The 21,458-nt window shown below is 40.1% G+C and overlaps 1 protein-coding gene across 1 annotated transcript in view; it reads right to left on the bottom strand.

Annotated features, from left to right (window-relative positions):
• Positions 1-1,706: 1,706 nt before the first annotated feature.
• The window catches only part of ngly1 (N-glycanase 1), a 39,391-nt gene continuing 19,639 nt past the window's right edge, over positions 1,707-21,458 (bottom strand). Inside the window, exons 6-12 of the mRNA XM_072283163.1 lie at positions 19,444-19,565; positions 17,707-17,852; positions 16,042-16,152; positions 12,571-12,741; positions 8,686-8,871; positions 2,739-2,916; positions 1,707-2,122 (exon numbers count right to left, since the gene is read on the bottom strand). Coding sequence (XP_072139264.1) covers positions 1,947-2,122; positions 2,739-2,916; positions 8,686-8,871; positions 12,571-12,741; positions 16,042-16,152; positions 17,707-17,852; positions 19,444-19,565 — 1,090 coding nt within the window. The 3' untranslated portion in view covers positions 1,707-1,946. The remainder of the gene's footprint in view (positions 2,123-2,738; positions 2,917-8,685; positions 8,872-12,570; positions 12,742-16,041; positions 16,153-17,706; positions 17,853-19,443; positions 19,566-21,458) is intronic.

Below are 21,458 nucleotides of genomic sequence, written 5' to 3' on the forward strand. Positions count from 1 at the left end.
CTTCTACATGCTGCTAGTGTCTTCCAGTGAAGACTGATGCAAAACATTTATTCAGTTCATTCGCCATTTCCTTTATGCCCCATTACTACTTCTGTAACATCGATTTCCAGTGGTCTGACACTTTAAGTATCTGAAGAAACTTTTGGAATCCTCTTTAATATTACCCGCTAGCTTACTTTTGTATTCCATCTTTATCTTCCTAATGACATTTTAGTTGCCTTATTGGTTTTTAGAAGCTTCCCAATTCTCTAACTTCCCACTAATTTTTGCTCTATTACATGCCCTCTATTTTTCTTCTATATTTGCTTTGACTTTTCTCAATAGCCATGGTTGTGTCATCTTGCTTTTAGAATACTTCTTCCTCTTTGGGATGTATATATCTTTTGCCTTCTAAATTGCTTCCAGAAATTCCAGCCACTGCTGCTGTGCCATCATCCCTGAAAGTGTTCTTTCCAATCAATTCCTCTCCCATGCCTGTAATTCTCTTTACTCCACTGTAATACTGATACATCAGGCTTTAGCTTCTCCTTTCCACGAGCTGTTCATCTCAGAGGCATTCATTGAGATTCCTCCTTCTGGGATCCAGCACCAACCAGATGTTCCCAAACTACCTGCATAGTGAAATCCCCCATGACTATTGTAACACTGCCCTTTTGGCATGCATTTTCTATCTCCCATTGTAATTTGTAGACCACATCCTTACTACTGTTTGGAGGTCTGTATACAACTCGCATCAGGGTCTTTATACCCTTACAATTCCTTTGCTCTATTCACAATGATTCAATGCCTTCTGACCTTTCTTCCTAATGATTTAATTTCATTTTTTACCAACAGAACAACCCTGCCCCCTCTGCCTGTCCTTTTGATACAATATGCACTGTTGAACATTAAGCGCCCAGCTATAATCTTCTTTCAGCCATGATTCAGTACACCATCTTACATGTCAATCTGCAACTGTGCTGCAAGTTTATCTACCTTATCTTGTATACTGTGCACGTTCAGATACAACATCTTCAGTCCCGTATTCACCCTTTTTGATTTTGCCCACCTTTTAAGTTGCAACTCATTCTGTTCACTGCAACTTTGCCCTATCAACAGCCTCTCCTCACTACACATTTCCTGTTTGTAAACCACGTGTGGCCTCAAATTTCCTAATTAAAAATGGACCATGCTATAATTTCCAGAAAATTCTCAATGACATAACCTTTCCATTGCTTATTGATATTTTCTTATACTATCCACATCATGAAATGGATGGAGCATTTCCAGAGAGAAAAGCATAACGTACTCAACAATAGCTTCAAAGGAAGTCAAAACCCATAAGATCCAAAGGATCCTGGTGTAATAATCATTTCAAAGGTGATTCAAAAATTGCATTTGTATCACATATCATCAAGTGGTAGATGCAGGTTTGACTGCAATATTTAAGGGAAGTTTGGATAAGTACATAGATAGGAACTGGCATGGATGGCTATGATCCAGGTATGGGTCAATGAGACTATGCAGAATAACAGTTTGGCATGAAATAGATGGGCCAAAGGGCCTGTTTCTGTGCTGTAGCACTCTCTGATTATCATATTGTGAAGGCATTTGAAAACAAAGCAATATCCAATTATGTCTTTTGAAGTGATGTGCAGATATGACAGCTAAATTATTTTATGGGTGTATTTAGTTTTAGAATCCATTAACATTGTGAAAACACTGTATAAAACATGAGTAGTCAACTTTTATTCACCAAATGATACAAGAAAGCAATTGTATACTTAATATTTTACCTATATTCTCCTTTGGACAAGTGTTCTCATCAGTCCCAATCAAGATTCAAAGTTTGGCGTTGAAAATATTCTTAGTGCAAATTCCTGTAAAGACTTAATGCATTAATAAAAAAATACATGGTCTTAATAATTTTAAAACTTCAGTTGCTGCTATTGATATTCATCTTTACTCTAAAGATCCTTCAGTGTTATTATGATTTCCATAGGGTACTCTTCATGATCATTCAAGCTTTGTCGGAAGAGTTGAGTATGCTGCCACGCAACATCGCCATCACCACCACTCATCTCAGCTTCCAAAATTAGTTCAGTAGATCCATTAAAATTACTGAGTGAATGAGCACTCGGATCTAAATTAGAGAAAGCATAATTACCACCACTGGTACATACTGGTTTTGCACAAATTATGTTCAACAAGGCATGGGGCAGCACAATAGTGTAGTGGTTAGTGTAACACTACTACAGCAAGATATGGGGTGGCACGATAGTGTAGAGTAATTAATTAGCTTGTTTATTTTGGCTTTTTTCTTCGAGATGTGCTGGGTGCATTCAAGCTACCACTGCACCGCTGCATTCTTCGTGGCAATGTATCAGTTCGCGGCCCGGGGGTTGGGAACCACTAGTGTAGAGGTTAGTGTAATGCTATTATAGCAAGACATGTGATGCATTGTAATGTAGGGGCAACAACGGTTCCATTTCACTGTTGTCTTAAAGGACATTCTCCCTTTGACCATGTGGCTTTCCTCTTCTACTCCGGTTTACTTCTACATTCCAAAGACATAAAGGTTAATCGGTCACAAAGGTGTAATTGAGCGGCCTGGGCTCATTGGTCACATGGGAGTTACTGGGCACCGGGCTCATTGGGCTGGAAGGGCCTATAATCATGCTGTATCTCTAAATCAAAGATAAATAAATGTGTAAATAAAAATATGTATAAATCAAGTTTAATAAACTGGCAATACACACCTCCACTTAAATCTACTTTGATCAAATCTGAATATAGATGCCATTGAACTTTTCCAGATTGAAATGTCTGGCTGGTGGATCGAATGGTAACATCAACTATCTTCAGACCCAGTGATCCACATTCAAACTTCCAGCTGACTTTGGCAGATGTTGTACCTTCTGTGCGAGCAATGTACACCTGTTGAAAGAAAATAACTACATTAATATTTAATCCATTACGGCTCAAGATTTCAATTACACAAATTCATGTATCACAAAATAAATCATATTTTCAAGAAGTCACCCAAGATCTCTGAGGATTTGTCACATTTACTGGGAACATTGTAGATGAAGAGCCCAAAGCATTGTTGAGGATCCCTACCATCTATCCCAATCTCTCTGACCCACTACCATCAGGAAGGAGGTTCAGGAGCATCAGGACTAGGACTGCCAGACTGGGTAACAGCTTCCCTCAATTGTAAAACTAATGAATACCTGCCACCACAGAGCTGTTTACTGCAAACATCTTTTATTTTACTGAGGTACTATGCGGAGTAGGTTTTTCTGGCCCTTCAAGCTGCATCACCCAGGATCCCCCCAATTTAACATTAGCCTAATCACGGGATAATTTACAATGACCAATTAACCTACTAACCTTTGGACTGTGGGAGGAAACTGGAGCACCCAGTGGAAACCCATGTGGCCATCGGGAAAACATATAAATTCCTACTTTATTAACTTATTCGTGGTAATATTTTGTTTTATGTGCTGTGTATGATATATGTTTTGTGGGTGCATCGTGGTCCAGAGGAACGTTGTTTCGTTGGGATACATACATGTATGGTCAGATGACAATCTGACAATGAAATCTCATGTTACTATGTATTTACATGCATAATCAAATAGCTTTTAACTGAAGAAATAGACTAAGCTGATTATTCTGAACCACAGAACGACAGAAACTACAGCACAGAAACAGGCCTTTTGGCCCTTCTTGGCTGTGCCAAACCATTTTCTGCCTAGTCCCACTGACCTGCACACGGACCATATCCCTCCATACACCTCCCATCCATTTATCTGTCCAATTTATCCTTAAATGTTAAAAAAGAACCCGCATTTACCACTTTGTCTGGCAGCTCATTCCATACTCCCACCACTCTCTGTGTGAAGAAGCCCCCCCTAATGTTCCCTCTGAACTTTCCCCCCCTCACCCTTAACCCATGTCCTCTGGTTTTTTTCTCCCCTTGCCTCAGTGGAAAAAGCCTGCTTGCATTCACTCTATCTATACCCATCATAATTTTATACACCTCTATCAAATCTCCCCTCATTCTTCTACGCTCCAGGGAATAAAGTCCTAACCTATTCAACCTTTCTCTCTAACTGAGTTTCTCAAGTCCCGGCAACATCCTTGTAAACCTTCTCTGCACTCTTTCAACCTTATTTATATCCTTCCTGTAATTTGGTGACCAAAACTGAACACAATACTCCAGATTCAGCCTCACTAATGCCTTATACATCCTCATCATAACATTCCAGCTCTTATACTCAATATTTCGATTAATAAAGGCCAATGTACCAAAAGCTCTCTTTACGACCCTATCTACCTGTGACACCACTTTTAGGGAATTTTGTATCTGTATTCCCAGATCCCTCTGTTCCACGCACTCCTCAGTGCCTTACCATTAACCCTGTATGTTCTACCTTGGTTTGCCCTTCCAATGTGCAATACCTCACACTTGTCTGCATTAAACTCCATCTGCCATTTTTCAGCCCATTTTTCCAGCTGGTCGAAGTCACTCTGCAGGCTCTGAAAACCTTCCTCTCTGTCTACTACACCTCCAATCTTTGTATCATCAGCAAATTTGCTGATCCAATTTACCACCTTATCATCCAGATCATTGATATAGCTGACAAATAACTATGGACCCAGCACTGGTCCCTGTGGCACACCACTAGTCACAGGCCTCCACTCGGAGAAGCAATTCTCTACTACCACCCTTTGGCTTCTTCCATTGAGCTAATGTCTGATTAAATTTACCACCTCTCCATGTATACCTAGCGACTGAATTTTCCTAACTAACCTCCCATGCAGGACCTTGTCAAAGGCCTTACTGAAGTCCGTGTAGACAATATCCACTGCCTTCCCTTCATCCACTTTCCTGGTAACCTCCTCAAAAAACAATAGATTGGTCAAACATGACCTGCCACACACAAAGCCATGTTGACTCTCTCTAATAAGTCCCTGTCTATCCAAATGCTTGTAGGTTCTGTCTCTTAGTACTCCCTCCAATAACTTACCTACTACTGACGTTAAACTTACCGGCCTATAATTTCCCGGATTACTTTTCGATCCTTTTTTAAACAACGGAACAACATGAGCCACTCTCCAATCCTCCGGCACCTCACCTGTAGACAGCGACATTTTAAATATTTCTGCCAGGGCCCCTGCAATTTCAACATCAGTCTCCTTCAAGGTCCGAGGGAACACCCTGTCAGGTCACGGGGATTTATCCACTTTAATTTTCCTCAAGACAGCAAGGACCTCCTCCTTTTCGATCTGTACAGTTTCCATGGTCTCACTACTTGTTTCCCCTAATTCCATAGACTTCATGCCAGTTTCCTTAGTAAATACAGACACAAAAAACCTATTTAAGATCTCCCCCATTTCCTTTGGTTCCGCACATAAGCGACCACTCTGATCTTCAAGAGGACCAATTTTGCTCTTAATATACCTGTAAAAGCTCTTTGGATTATCCTTCGCTTTGACTGCCAATGCAACCTCATGTCTTCTTTTAGCACTCCTGATTTCTTTCTTAAGTATTTTCTTGCACTTCTTATACTGCTCAAGCACCTTATTTACTCCCTGCTTCCTATACATGTCATACAACTCCCTCTTCTTCTTTACCAGAGTTGCAAAATCCCTTGAGAACCAAGGTTCCTTATTCCTATTCACTTTGCCTTTAATCCTGACAGGAACATACAAATTCTGCACTCTCAAAATTTCTCCTTTGAAGGCTTCCCACCTACCAATCACATCCTTGCCAGAGAACAACCTGTCCCAATCCACGCTTTTTAGATCCTTTCTCATTTCTTCAAATTTGGCCTTCTTCCAGTTAAGAACCTCAACCCTAGGACCAGATCTATTCTTGTCCATGATCAAGTTGAAACTAATGGTGTTATGATCACTGGAACCAAAGTGCTCCCCTACACAGACTTCCGTCACTTGTCCTAACTCGCTTCCTAACAGGAGATCCAGTATTGCATCCCCTCTAGTTGGTCCCTCTATATATTGATTTAGAAAACTTTCCTGAACACATTTTACAAACTCTAAACCATCTAGACCCCTAACAGTATGGGAGTCCCAATCAATATATGGAAAATTAAAATCCCCTACCACCACAACTTTATGTTTCCTGCAGTTGCTTGCTATTTCCCTGCAGATTTACTCTTCCAATTCTCGTTGACTATTGGGTAGTCTGTAATACAATCCCACTAATGTGGCCATACCTTTCCTGTTTCTCAGCTCCACCCATAAGGACTCAGTGTGACAAGCCCTCTAATCTGTCCTGCCTGAGCACTGCTGTAATATTTTCCCTAACAAGCAATGCTACTCCCTCACTCCTCTGCCTCGATCACATCTGAAACATCGGAACCCTGGAATATTAAGCTGCCAGTCCTGCCCCTCCTGTAGCCAAGTTTCACTAATTGCTATAACGTCATAATTCCACGTGTCAATCCATGCCCTCAACTCATCCGCTTTCCCCGCAATACTCCTAGCATAGAAATATATACACCTCAGAAGATTTTTACCACCACTCACAACCTATTAGCAGATTTGCTTGAACTTTTAACAACATTTATTTTCACCCCAGCCACACTGTCAGCTCTGGCACTCTGGTTCCCATCCCCCTGCAAATCTAGTTTAAAGCCTCCCCAATAGCACTAACAAACCTCCCTGAAAGGACATTGGTCCCCCTGTAGTTCAAGTGTAACCCGGCTCTCTTGTACAGGTCCCACCTGCCCCAGAAGAGGTCCCAATTATCCTGAAATCTGAAACCCTGCCCCCTGCACCAGTTCCTCAACCACTTGTTCATCCTCCAGAGCATCCTATTCCTACCCTCACTGGCACGTAGCACAGGTAGCAATCCTGAGATTACCACCCTCGAGGTCCTGCTTTTCAACTTCCTACCAAGCTCTCTATACTCACTGTCCAGGACCTCCTCACTCTTCCTTGCTATGTCATTGGTACCAATGTGCACCACGACATCTGGCTAGTCACCCTCCCATTTCAGAATGTCATGCAATCGATCAGAGACATTCCTGACTCTGGCACCCGGGAGGCAACAAACCATCCTGGATTCTCTGTCACGACCACATAACCTCCTATCTGCACCTCTAACTATCGAGTCCCCTATTACTACTGCTCTCCTCTTTTCCCCCCTCCCTTCTGCACTGCAGAGCCAGACTCAGTGCCAGAGATCCGGCTACTGCAGCTTGTCCCAGGTAAGTCATCCCCCCCAACAGTATCCAATGCGGACAAGCTCCAAACTGCATATATCAGGTTATTCCGTTCTCATGAAGGCTCTTGGTCTAAAATGTCGACCATTTACTCCTTTCCATAGATGCCGTGTAACCTGCTGAGTTCCTCCAGCATTTTGTATGTGTTATTCAGGTTATAAATAAGTATTTGCAGCATGACAACATATAAATGTTTTCACATACATATAAAGAAACAGATCTATCTCTAATTCCACAAGCCTCAATTTTATTTAGTACTTTGGTACTGCACTTTGTTGAAGTCTTCTTTAAAAAGGCGTCTCTGTACATCCTCCCCTTGGAAGACATACAGGTTTTTCCCCAGGGGGTTCTGGTTTCTTCCCACAGTCCAAAGACATACCAAGTAGGTTAACTGGTCACCGTAAATTGTCTCAATGATAATGGTAGGATTAAATTGGAGTTGTTGGAGGTTGCTGCGGCATTTTCTCCCCATTTTATTTATTTAGGGGAGGATAATAAAATCTGGCTTAGGCAGTTATGTCCTCTAAACGTGAATAGGTTTGTTGCTGGCGATGCAGCTCAAAGGACCTGTAGGGCCTATTCTGCCCTGTATCTCTAAATAAAACAAAATAAATAAAATAAAAATTTTATCCCCCCTGTTTTATTTCCCCCCCTTGTTCAATCCCTTCCTACCTATGTTTGTGATATTTCCTTAACGGCCCCTGGCCAAATAAAAACAATGCTGACTGGATTTCCAATTCCCTCCATCAACCTAAAGGCATGTAACCTAGATGCTGAGATCACCACTTTCTCCAGAACCCACACCAAGACTAGAAATACCTAATCTTTCCTGCATAATCACTCACTGAATCTGTAAACCTGTCTTTCGGTAATGAAATGTCCCTTGACCATATTAACAGATTGACACTGCTTTGGGTAATCTTTTATCAGAAGTCTCCACAGTCAAACATACAACCCTTATGGATTTTACTGTTCAGCTATCCAATTTATTGATGCTACCTCAGTAAGGAGGAGGTACACACAAGAAAGACACACTATGTTTTAGGAATAGCCTCTTCCCTCCACCATATTTCTGAATGGATAATGAACCCGTGTACAATACCTGACTATCCTTTTCTTTCTTTGCTCTCTTTAGCACTACCTATTTAAATATATAGATTAACTATAAATTACAATAAAAATATATATTTTACTATTGTAATTTATAGTTTTTAATTATATTTGCACTGTACTGCTGTCACAAACAACAAATTTCACAATACACGTCAGTGGTGTTAAACCTGATTCTGATTTATCAAGCAATTGCACTATTGGGTTAATCCCAGTTCAATGAAAAAAAACAATACCCTACTTATCCCAACAGTTTTCATCATAATTTTTGAGAATTCCTACTGAGAAGCTAAAAGGCTTTCTAAGTCAAGGTTTATGGAAGCAGTGCGCAAAGCCATACCATTTTCCAATCTTGTTCAACCTTTCGAAATACAGAATCCATTTTCCATACACCTTTTTCCCAGCCTTTAATGACTTCATTATTGTTGGAGACTCGGACATAGTGATCTTCAGCTGCATTATATTTGAGATGAAATAACTTTGCTGCTTTTTCTTTGTCAGTTGCTGTGAAACTAAATCCATCGTTCTATACACAAAGATAATACAAAGTGTAAAGTTAAAATCCTATGACAACATCACTAATTACGTTATTAGGAAACATAAAATTGCAGGGTAGAAAGAAGAAAAATAATCTCACCTTGACCTAACTTACTCCTGTGTATTTAAATTATTGCACTCAATAAATTAGTAGGAACAGTTGTGAAATTACCATAGAGTATAAGGCATAGGAGCAAAATTGGGCCATTTGGCTCATAGAGTCTGCTCTGCTATTTCTTGCTTAAGGGTGAGGAAATTCAAAATATCTGCCACTACAACTCCGGTTTTTCCAAGAAGAGCACTGGATAAGAAATCATGGAGGGTGTAGGCAAAGATAGTGCCATTCCTGTGAGCCAGCCACAAGACAGACGGCAGATGCTGGAAATCTGGAGCAATCCCCAAATTGTTGGAGAAGCTGAGCAGGTCAGGCAGCATCTGCGGAGGGGAATAAACAGTCAACATTTCGGAGGGGAATGGTTAGGTGACATTTCAGGTCAAGGCCCTTCTTCAGACCCAAAATGTTGACTGTCCTGCTAATCATTTGTGTGTTATTACTAGAAATCCTCAGGTGAAAATTCACTAGAGCCCAGACGAAATGGAACCTTGCTGACTGTTTTTCCCCAGTCCAGAGCCCAGGGGACATCAAGGTGTTTTACAGGAAGCTAACTTCATCAAAGCTGAAAAATTGCCTTGGAGTAAAAAAAATCAAAAAATAAAGGGTGTTTGTTGAAAAGGCATTTTAATAATCATGGATCGATATCGTCATTATTTAGATAGGACAAATCAAGTTAAGGATTAATTATTATAGAGCATTTGGCATGGTTTCTCAAAGGAATATGTCAAGAAACTAAGTAGTCTATTTACCATCTGCCATTATGTAACAATATAAAATTAGTAAATGATGTTATTATAAAGGTTTCCCTCGGAAGAAGTGATCATAACATGGCTGAGTTTTAAAATCAGTCTGAGTTAAGACTTGGGTCTGAAATTCATGACCTAAAACTTAAATAAAAATCAATTACAATTGTATAAGCACAACACTGGCTAACGTGTCCTGGGATAGTAGATCAGCAACAAGACTTCTCTACACCCAACACTACGTGGCTAGGCACAACTCAAACACCATCTATAAATTCACCAATTGTTGGCAGAATCTCAAATGGTGATGAGGAAGCCTCCGAGAGTGAGACAGATCAGCTGGTTGAGTGGTGTTGCAACAATTGTGCATTCACCATCAGTAATACCAAAGAAAGTAATTGACTATGGACTTCAGGAAGGGGAAATTGGGTGAATTCACACCAGTTTTCATCGAGGGATCAGCAGTGGACAGGGTGAGCAGTTTCAAGTTCCTGGTTCCTATCTTGAGAATCTATCCTAGCCTCAACATACTGATACAATTATAAAGACACACCAGCAGCTATAGTTCATTACAAATTTGAGATCCGGTTTGTTACTAAAGACCCTTGCAAATTTCTACAGATTTACTGTGGAGAGCATTCTAATTGGCTGCATCACCATCTGGTAATGAGGGACCACTGTACGGGATTGGAAAAAGCTGCAGAGGTTTGTAAGCTCAGCCAGCACCATCATGGGCACAAGCCTCCCCAGTATCCTAGACATCTTCAAAAGATGATTCCTCTAAAAAGGAGGTATCCATCATTAAGGACATCCCTCACCATCCAAGACACGGGCTCTCACGGCCTCTTCTCATTACTACCAAAGAAAAGGTTCAGGAGCCTGAAGACATACACTCAACATTTTAGGAACAGCTTCTTCCCCTCCACCATCAGATTTCTGAACAGACAATTAAACTATGAACTCTACCTTAGAATTTTTGCTCTCTTTTGCACTCATTCATCTGTATATAGATATTAATAATTTATAGTATATTTTACACATTGCACTGTACTGCTGATACAAAATAACAAATCAGTGATAATAACTTGATCCGGATGCTTTCTCCGATTGTTTTTGTGCTTCTGATTCTGATGACTTGTTGCAACCTACAACAGAGCAAACAGGAGAGCAGGCACGCCAAATTTCAAATGCAGCTTTCCTAAGCTCATCACAAAGTCAGAAACCTCCATGTATGGGGAACGTGGAAGCTCTCAAAGCCTATTGTGAAGCTTGAATGAAAAAAGGAGGCTAATAAAACCTCTACTTGGGAGTGAAATGGCCAGGATATGTGCTGTAAAAGTTCAATGAACTCAGCTAGATGACCAAAATCAGTAAAATGTCAACAAGTTCAATCTCTCAACAGGTGTACCACAGTCACACAATACTCCAAGCGTGCCAGACAGTTCCATTCACCTATCAACAAAGCTCCAAATATTTACACATCTCATTTAATGTTTCACACACAATATAGGAAAAAAGTGCTCCTGAGTCGTGATCGAATAGACAATACTTTTCCCCCCAGGGTTTAAATGTCAGTCTCAGCCCAAAATGTCAACTGTTTATTCCCTTCCATAGATGCTGTCTGATCTGTTGAGTAGGTCTGCGGGCCAGAGGGCATGTAGGTCTTACAAAGGGAATGGCAGGGCACTGAGGAGTGCAGTAGAACAAAGGGATTTGGTAATATACAGGTCCATAATCCATTGAAGTGGCGTCACAGTTAGATAGAGTTGTAAAGAAAGCTTTTGGCACATTGGTCTTCATAAATCAAAGCCCAGTTTTGGTCACCTACCTACAGGAAAGATATAAATAAGATTGAAAGAGTACAGAGAAAATTTACAAGGATATTGCCAAGTCTGGAGGACCTGGATTACAAGGAAAGATTGAAAAGGTTAGGACATTATTCCTTGGAACATAGAGGTATACAAAGTTATGTCTGGTAAATGCAAGCAGGCTTTTTCCACTGTGATTGAATGGGACTACAACTGGAAGTCATGTGTTAAGGTGAATGGTGAAAAGTTAAAGGGGAGCATGAGGGGAAACTTCACTCAGAGGGTGTGAAAGTGTGAAACAAGCTGCCAGCACAAGTGGTGTATGCAAGCTTGATTTCAACATTTAAGAGAAGTTTGGATACGTACATGGATGGTAGGAGTATGGAAGGCTATGGTCTTAGTGCAGAACAATAGAAATAGGCAGTTTAAATGGTTCTGCATGGACTAGATGGGCCAAAAGGCCCATTTCTGTACTGTACCTTTCTAATACTCTATGCATTCAAGGTGAGAGGGAGCAATTTCAAAAAAGGTGTGAGGGTCAAGTTTTTATTTTCCTCACAGAAAGTGGTGGGTGCCCGGAATGTGCCGCTAAGGGTGGTGCTAGAGCCAGGCACATTCGGGAGAGATGTTTAGATAGGCACATGAACATGACTGAAATGGAAGGATATGAATATTGTGTAGGCAGAGGAGTTTAGTTTAGTTGGCCATTTGATTACTAATTTAATTGGTTTGGCACAACATTGCATGCTGAAGGGCCTGCTCCTATGCTGTACTGTTCTGTGTTTTATGAAATTCCAAGCTAATAATGCCAAAAGAACATGGCTTGTCATGTAATTTTATATAGCATAAATGTACAGTATAAATTTAAAATTTCAATATGTACCAAAGGACTGTTAAGTGGAAAGCTTTCAATAAAAGCTTGATGAGCTAAAAAAAAGTTGATGTTCGAAAAGGCAAATTTAATTGGAAAATGATGGTGCTTATTGTCCATCTTCTACAGAGTAATAAATAATAGAGATTACCTGAGCCTGGGATCCAGTTTCTCCTCTAGCTACTCTCCACATGACAGAACCTGATGTCCTTCCACCAAGTTCTCCTGGCTTAGGAGTCTTCGGTGAAATGAATTCAACAAGTTCAACAATGTACCGTTCCAAAAGTTCCTGTTTCCTCTCTTGTGGAAGGAAGTGTTTTCTCTGCAATTATTGAACAGTGTGAAACCACATTTCAACTTAAACAGAGAGGTCCATGTACCATGAAGTCATCCAACTCAATTAATTTGTGCCCTTAATTACAAGATCTACTTTAAATAAAAATCATTATATTAAGATTAAATGCTTCCACTTGTGACAGTACCTAATGTTAACTGATCACCTCCCCATCAACAGCAAAATCTAAACACAAGAGATTCTACAGACACTAGAAATCTTGAATAACACATACACCAAATGCTGGAGGGACTCAACAGGTCTGGCAACAACTATGGAAGAGAATAAACAGTTGACATTTTGGGCTAATATCCTTCATCAGGACTGGAAACAAAGGGGACAAGAAGCAAGGATAAGAGGTGGGGAGAAGGGAAGGTATACAAGCTGGCAGGTGATAAGTGAGACCAGGTGAGGGGGTTGGGTGGGTGAGTGAAAAGGGAATTAAGGGATGGGGGAAGCGGAAAAGGGCTGTAAAAGAGATCTGATTAGAGAAGACAGTAAAGTATAGAAGAAATGGAATGAGGAACAAAATCAAAGGGAAGTATGAGCAGGGGAGGAGAAAGGGTGAGAGGGTAACCAGAATGGGGAATGGAAAAGGGGGGGGGGGGGAAGGAAAGGATAGAGAAATTACCAAAAGTTAGAGAAATCAAAGTTTATACCATCAGGTCGTCTAGACGAAATACAAGGTGTTACTTCTCCAACTGAAGAGTGGCCATATCAGTTTGGAGGATACCAAAATGGAATATGATGTTTCTCCTCCAACTGCTTATGACCAGATCACAGATCATTAAATGCCCAAGGTTTGAAACTTGTTTTGGTTCAGTGAACAATTAAGCTGATTTCACATCTAATAACATTGGTGGTCTCCTCTCTCAAACAGCAGGAGAGAATCTCAGCAAATGTGATTCTGCTCATCCAGTGTTGCAGCGTTAGCCCTCTTCTTGACAACTGCATGGGACAGACCCAGCCACCACACATACATTGAAGTCATTTCCTCTATCAATTGTGAGGGACTGTGAAACAGCTTCCTCAAATTAAGCTGCCCATAGATCTTTGTCTCCATCTACACATGCTCCAGAGTCCAGAGCCACAAAGCAGCCGGAAGTTGTAGTACATATTGGTCCTAACAACATAGGTAGGAAAACAGAGGAGGTCCCGAAGTGGGAATATAGGGAGTTATGGAAGATGGCTGAAAAGTAGAACCTCCAGGGTAGTATTCTCTGGATAGCTGCCTGTACCACGCGTCAGTGAGGGTAAGAATAGGATGATTTGGCAGATGAGTGGCTGATTAACTGTTGCGGGGGCAGGGTTAAGATTTCTAGAACATTGGAATATCTTCTGAGGAAGATGTAGCCTGTCCTGTACAAAAAAAATGGGTTACATCTGAACCCGAGGGGGGCCAATATCCATGCAAGGTTTGCTAGAGCTGTTGGGGAAGGTTTAAACTAATTTGGCAAGGAGATGGGAACCAGAGTGATAGGGCTGAGCATGGGTCAATTGGTATACAAGTAGATAGAATGCATAGTGAGATTGTGAAAAAGGACAGGCAGATAATAGGGCAAAATTGCAGTTAGTCAGATGAGTTGAAATGTAACATGGGACAAAATCAAAAAGTGTGATGAAAACAGGACTGAAGGGGTTATATTTGAATGCAAACAGTGTATGGATTAAGGTAAATGATCTTGTACTGCAGTTAGGAATAGGCAGGTATGACATGGGTATCACTGCGTCGTGACTGAAAGGAGATCATAGTTGGCAGCTTTACATCTAAGAATGCCATTGTATCAAAAGGACAGGCAGGTAGGCAGAGGAGGTGGGGTGTTTCAGTTAGTTAAAAAAAAATGAAACCAAATCCTAATATAGAGGTGACATAGGATTGGAAGGTAACAGAATACTTGTGGGTAGAGTTCAGAAATTGCAAGGGTCAAAAAGACCCTGATGGGAATTATATACAGGCCTCTGAACAGTATCTGCATGACATACCCGACCAAAAACTTTTCCATGGAGGGCTTCCAGACCATTCGGGCTGACCTGAAGTGCACTGACAGCAGTAAGCGTAAAGGAGTTGGGGGCTTGCTGTTCTGGTTAACAACGGATGGTGCAATCCTGGTCATATTACGATCGAGGAACGTGTTTGTAGACCGGATATTGAACTTTTTGCTGTTGGACTCCGGCCATATTCCACCGAGATACAACACTGGGCATCACGGGAGGTTGTTCCTGCCTGTGGCCATCGAACTTTGCAGCTCCTCCCGTGGAAGGTCAGACACACTGAGCCAATAGGCTGGTTCTGGACTTATTTTCCATCTGGCATAGTTTGCATATTGTTGTTTGATTGTTTGTGGTTTTTGTATTGCTATATTTATGCTCTATTCTTGGTTGGTTCAGCTGTAATGAAACCCAATTTCCCTCGAGATCAATAAAGTATATCTATCTATGAGTACAAATTATGAGATTAAAAAGGCATGTAAAAGGACAATGTTATGATAGTCAGGTAAACTGCATATTGTCAATATTTTCAATAGCGGGAGAATCCAAGACCAGAGGTCACAACTTCAGAATACAAGCCCATCCATTTAGAACAGAGATGAGGAGCAATTTCTTTAGTTAGAGAAAGGTGAATCTGTGAAATTCACTGCCATATGGCTGTGAAGGCCAAGTCACTGGGTATATTTAAAGCAGAGATGAATAGATTCTTCATTAGTAAGCAGGTCAGAGATTATGGAGAGAAGGTAGGAGAATGGGGTTGAGAGGGACAATAAATCAGCCGTGATTGAAACAGCAGCAGACTCAACAGGCAGATGGCCTAATTTTGCTCCTATTTCTTACGGTTTAACTGTTCCACATCCCAAAACATGTAGTTTGGTATATTAACATAAAGTGCCATCAGCATGTAGGAGAAAAGCTGTCGTTTCTGTGCAGTTGTTGTTGAAAATGTGAGGAGTGTAAGCTAGAGGAAAAAATATTGAGTGAATGGGATTGTACTGTGTGCCAGGCCATTACACTCTCCATCCATGTTGCAAGGAAATATGAAATGATATGGACATTTCATTTCATTGAAATTAATAAGCAGTTGCCGTTTCAGGACAAGACCCTTCCTCAGGACTCATTGATGAAGGGTCTCAGCCTGAAATGCCAACTCTTTATTCATTTCCATAGATGCTGCCTGACCTGCTGACTATCTCCAGCATTTTGTGTGTGTGCTTCAGATTTCCAGCATCTGTAGAATCTCTTATATTTAGCACAGATATATTTTCACCTTTATACCCCATACAGATAATATTTTACCTCAGAATTTAATTTATTAATGGTTTCTCGTAACAATCCTTCACTGAGTTGTGTTCTGCGAGTCAGAACCTCTGTGTGCTTGCATGAATATCTCCAGCTAACATCAACCACCTGAAAGGGTAAGTGGAACATTATGACAAATTTCATTCAACAACTGCTGATCAAAAACTTTAGTTTTATTTAGGGTATTAAGCAGTAAAGAGATCCGAAGTTTCCATTCTATTTTAAACAGCATGGATGGATGAAGCTCCAAAGTTAGAAGTAGTGAAGTAATTGAGAGACAGTATCACAGGAGTTCTGAGCATTTCAAGATTGAGGTGGGTTGAGAAACAGCAAGGCTAAAGAGGGATTTAAATACACACACAAAAAAAAAACAAAATTTAAGATTTCCTATGTTGCTCAATTAGCAGCTGAAGAAAATATTATGATTAAGGGTGTAAAGAATTTATATGAAAGAAAACTGAATGGAGATACCTGTATTAGATACAATCATCATACTTAAAAGGCATTTAGACATGCACTTGCATAGGCAAGGCAGAGCAGGATACAGTCCTAAAGTGGGAAAATGGAATTCATGCAGATGAACAAAAAGATTGGCACGGGCATGGTGGGTCTCTTCTATGCTGTATGACTATGACCATTACCAGAATCTTAGCTGCACATGTCATACAAACAGTAGGAGTGGCAAGAAGCCCACAGACTGCTAAAATCTTGTCAAATCTCTGAAAAGAAGCCCCAACTGAAATTCAGAAGCATTACTGATACTTGCATGATATAGCACCTCTGCTGATCACTGCCTTTTGCATTGGAACTGTATTTTTTCACTAATGTATTCTGACTATAGTGATCACCAACATCAATGCAACTACACTAACTGACCCTTACTCTATTCAAATCGGCATCATAAAGAAAAAAGCATTAATATTTTTGGAAAACTATTAGCTCCAAGCTTCTTTTCAATTCCCGCACCATTGTCACTTAACATGAATCTTGAAATGTTCATTAACACCACTGTGAGAGAGCTTCACCAATATGAAGAACTCTGTCATCTTGGGAAGACCATTAGTAATTCCTAGGTCAACCAAAGGTAGAAAAGAAAGAGCTTTGGCAGCTTCACTCGCAACCAGAGAAATATATTAGACAACTGAAAGTTTTTCAAGTTCCTTGTAGTCTTGGAAAGTGAATTTGACAACTTAACTTAATCAATGACCAATTTAGAAAAAAACACCTTCAGAGAACAGGGTTAAAACAACAAACTATTCTTTGCAACAAATGTACATTTGGTATTTTATATTATAAAACCTTATTTTTACATAATATATTTAATTACTTATTTTAATAATTCAATTTAATTATGATTAAACAATCAAATCAATTTATATTTACATAATAAATTATTCTTACAATTTAATGGAATTCATTGTATATACTGTACATATCACAAATAAAGCTAATCTTTAATATTAACTATAATATAATAACAATTATAACAAAAATTTAATGAAATTAAGACTTCAACACATCTTAATAAGGTATTAAATTATTAAAATTATTTTAACTATTACACTGGCTGCTAACTGTTCTTTAGAATCTACATTTAATCATGATGTAGAAACTTTTACATGATTGTTAACCAAACAGAATGTAAACAATTGCAAATTTTACCTCATCCTTTGAAAACGCAAAAATATAAGACAACTTCCTTCCCCATCCAATTTCATAGAGGAGCGGTTTGTCACAGACATTTTCACAGGGATCACAGTGCAACCACCTTTTCTGGGAGACCGAATAAATTTCTGTCCACACATGATCTGAAAAGATAACCAAGCTCAGTTCCCTTAATGAAAGCTGGTCTTCCGATTACGCTAGCAACAGCTAAATGAACTTTGTAAAAATACCTGGGCTTAAGTCCTGAAAGCTGATCCTGAATACAAACAACCTGATCTTATTTGATTGAGTTAACTGTACATCAACCTGAATTATAATTTATAATTTAAACCCAGTAACTACTAAGCAATCGTTTATTAGGATCAGAATTCCTTCAGTATATACACTCAGTGGCCACTTTATTGGGTACACTTGCTCATTAATGCAAATATTTAATCAGCTAATCATGTGGCATTAAAACAAGCAGACATGGTCAAGAGGTACAGTTGTTGTTCAGATCAAATAGGGAAGAAACATGATCTAAGTGACTTTGACTGTGGAATGATTGTTGGTACTAGATGAGTATCTCAGAAACTGCTGATCACCTAAGATTTTCCACACAGCAGTCTCTAGAATTTACAGAGAATAGTGTGAAAAAGGACAGGCACCCAGTCAGCAGCAGCTTTGTGGGCAAAAATGCCTTGTTAATGAGAGATCAGGGGAGGACGGCCAGGCAGGTTCAAGCTGACAGGAAGGCAACAGTAACTCAAATAACCATGCGTTATAAGATCAACTCTGAATGCCCAACTTGAACCTTGAAGTGAATGGACTACAGCAACAGAAGACCATGAACGTACACTCAGTGACCACTTTATTAGATATGGGAGGTATCTGATGTCAGGAAGTACAAGTAAGTAGCCTGAAAGGTCAGTAGAACGAGCTCTTAAGTAATAACCAACCAAGTAGTTGAATTAACTTTTCAAGTTAAATGCTGTTAGTGGTTTGCCATTCATCAGTTATACAAGAGGTGGTATAACAGCTCAGTGGTTTTTCTATTCGAATTAGCTATCTTCGAGGTGACATTCACAATGGCAAAGTGGGAAATTAATTTTAATGTGTTCTGCTGCAGAACAAGGAAAATAATTATATTTCACAATCAACTACTCCACCGATATCTTGCTTTTGGGGAACGAACTGTTGGATCTGGCGAGATTGATCCAGAGGTTTTTTGGAAGTTAAGAATGGGGCAGGATACTTGCTGATTACAGATGTTTCATTAAATGCTGCATGGACAAACAAAAATAAGTTGTGGCCCTGTCATACTGAGATTAGAGATGACATTCTAGTGATAACAATTATCCTATTAAACAGCCAGATTCAAGTGGAAGATAACTGCTACAGAAAAACTGAGAAAATTCTAGAAAATACAGAATCAGCTATACAATTACTAAAAAAAATTACTGAACTATTACATGCATATGTGATTACATAAAAATTATAAGCAAGCAAAGGTAAATTAAATTACAAGGAAAATACAAGAAAAAATAACTATCCTACATTCTAATTCAACAAAACAGATTTTTTACCCCACCCCCACTTTCTAACTATATGCCACAGCTTTGTACCACATAGTTGACTATGCTCCTCGACCATCAGCCATAACCAACAAACGCTTATTCCTTTCCCCTATATCCCAACTACCAAAAGAACCTTGAATTAAAAACATCAGAATCCAACAGTAACAAAAGTTATTACCTGTTGTACACCAGACAAATCTTGCTTCAAATCCCAGGGCTCTACAGCAAAGTGTGAAGCAGTTGGCCCACTCTCCACACCGCCCTCTTCTGGTTTCCAGTAATTTCTCTGGATGGTTATACCTGCACAGTTCACAGAATGAACATCAATTTCAATACACTGCCAAACTGATGTAAAGAAAGACACAGAAGGTAAACTACTTTGCAATTTCCATTCTATACAGACAGACAGAAGCAATGGGTATGCAAAAGCAGCACAGGTTGACTATGTAATTATTCAGCTATAATAAAAAAGGAGGAACCTAGCCAAATACTTCAAGAAATTGCTTATATACTGGTGCTAGAAAGTTTGTGAACCCTGCTGAATTTTACTTCTGCATAAATATACCCTAATAAACATTTTCTTCAATAAATTAACAAGTACATTTTTGTGTTATTTATTTAATTGGGCTCTCTTTATCTAGTTTTAGGATTTAGTTGAAGATCTAATCACATTTAGGTTATATTTATGCAGAAATAGAGAAAATTCTACAGGGTTCACAAACTTCCTAGCAGCCCTGTAAATGGGCATCAGGGCATGTTCCTGTGACAGCATTACAGCTCGGGGCATTCTGGAGTTCCAAGTTCAAAACTGATGCTGCTACAAGCAAGCTTGTATGCCTCTTCCCATGTGCACAAGGGTTTCCTCACACAGTCCAAAGATGTACCGAAATTCACCTATGATTAGGCTAAGGTTAAATCAGCGGGTTGCTGGGCACCATAGCTTGGTTAAGGCGTTCGTCTAGTGATCTGAAGGTCGCTAGTTCAAGCCTCAGCTGTGGCAGTGTGTCTGTGTCCTTGAGCAAGGCACTGAACCACACATTGCTCTAGTGTCTGTGCGAGGAGTGGCGCCCCATAGACTTCCAATCTGCGCCTTATAAGGCATGAAAATGCCCAGCGCAGGCCTCTCATGGTCTGAGTCCACGCTCCCTCCCTCCCCATAGCTCAAAGGGCCAGAAAGGCCTCTTCCATGCAGTATCTCCAATAATAAATAAATAAATAAATCTGCCCAACATTTTGTCAAAATTAGACAATTTTGCCCTGAACCTCTATTCATAGACAGAAAAGAAATGGAATTGACTTTTTTTTCCCCAGTTGTCAGTCTGTTCAACAATGAACTTATCCACCCCAATCAAAGTATCCTCCCTCTGCTCTAAACTTTAAGTTGTGATCCTACCGCTTAGGCATCCCATATATTCCTTCTGATCATTACTGATGATTGCAACTTCACACTTCTGGGTCCCAAGTTCTACAATTCATTGCTAGTAGCAAGCTATCTTCTTTTTGGTTCCTTGTTAAAACCTGCATCTTGACCAAGATTTTAGCAGTAGTCTCTGCAGCATTGAGGACATTGTCAAAAAGCGGCATCCATCATTAAGGACCCCCATCACCCAGGACATGCCCTCTTATTACTGTGATCGGGGGAGGTACAGGAGCCTGAACACACACACACACAACTTTTCAGGAACAGCTTCTTTCCCTTCTTTGTTGTACTAAATTTTGTAACATACTGGATGAATGTCTTTTTCTTCTCTCTTTGGTTGTCCATCGAAATCCGATGATGATGACATCCACTCCTTTAACGGTGAGATCTTTGATGACTATAAAGTCCTATCCTGGACCCACAAGTTCTATTGCAGGTGGGACATGTATATGTAGTGGTGGTGGCAAACATGGCTGCATTTCTCCTGGCTCTCTTTGCTGTCTTCTGGTTGTTCTTTCCATCTCCAGAATACGAACCTCGTCCCTACACAGCTGTCGCCACGTGGTACGGTGAGCAGCAACATCCCCCAGGTCCTCCGGTCTGATCCTGAACTTCCTTAAAGCATTCTTCATCTGGTCCTTATAGCGCTTCTTCGGCTTTCCAGCTGAGCGTCGACCATGACGTAGCTGGCTATATATATAAAACACTCTGCAGGGTAGCCAACATGGGGGCATCCTTATCACATGCCCCAGCCATTGCAGCTGACACTGGGT

The sequence above is a fragment of the Mobula birostris genome, chromosome 19 (genome assembly GCF_030028105.1).
Source record: "Mobula birostris isolate sMobBir1 chromosome 19, sMobBir1.hap1, whole genome shotgun sequence".
NCBI lineage: Eukaryota > Metazoa > Chordata > Chondrichthyes > Myliobatiformes > Myliobatidae > Mobula > Mobula birostris.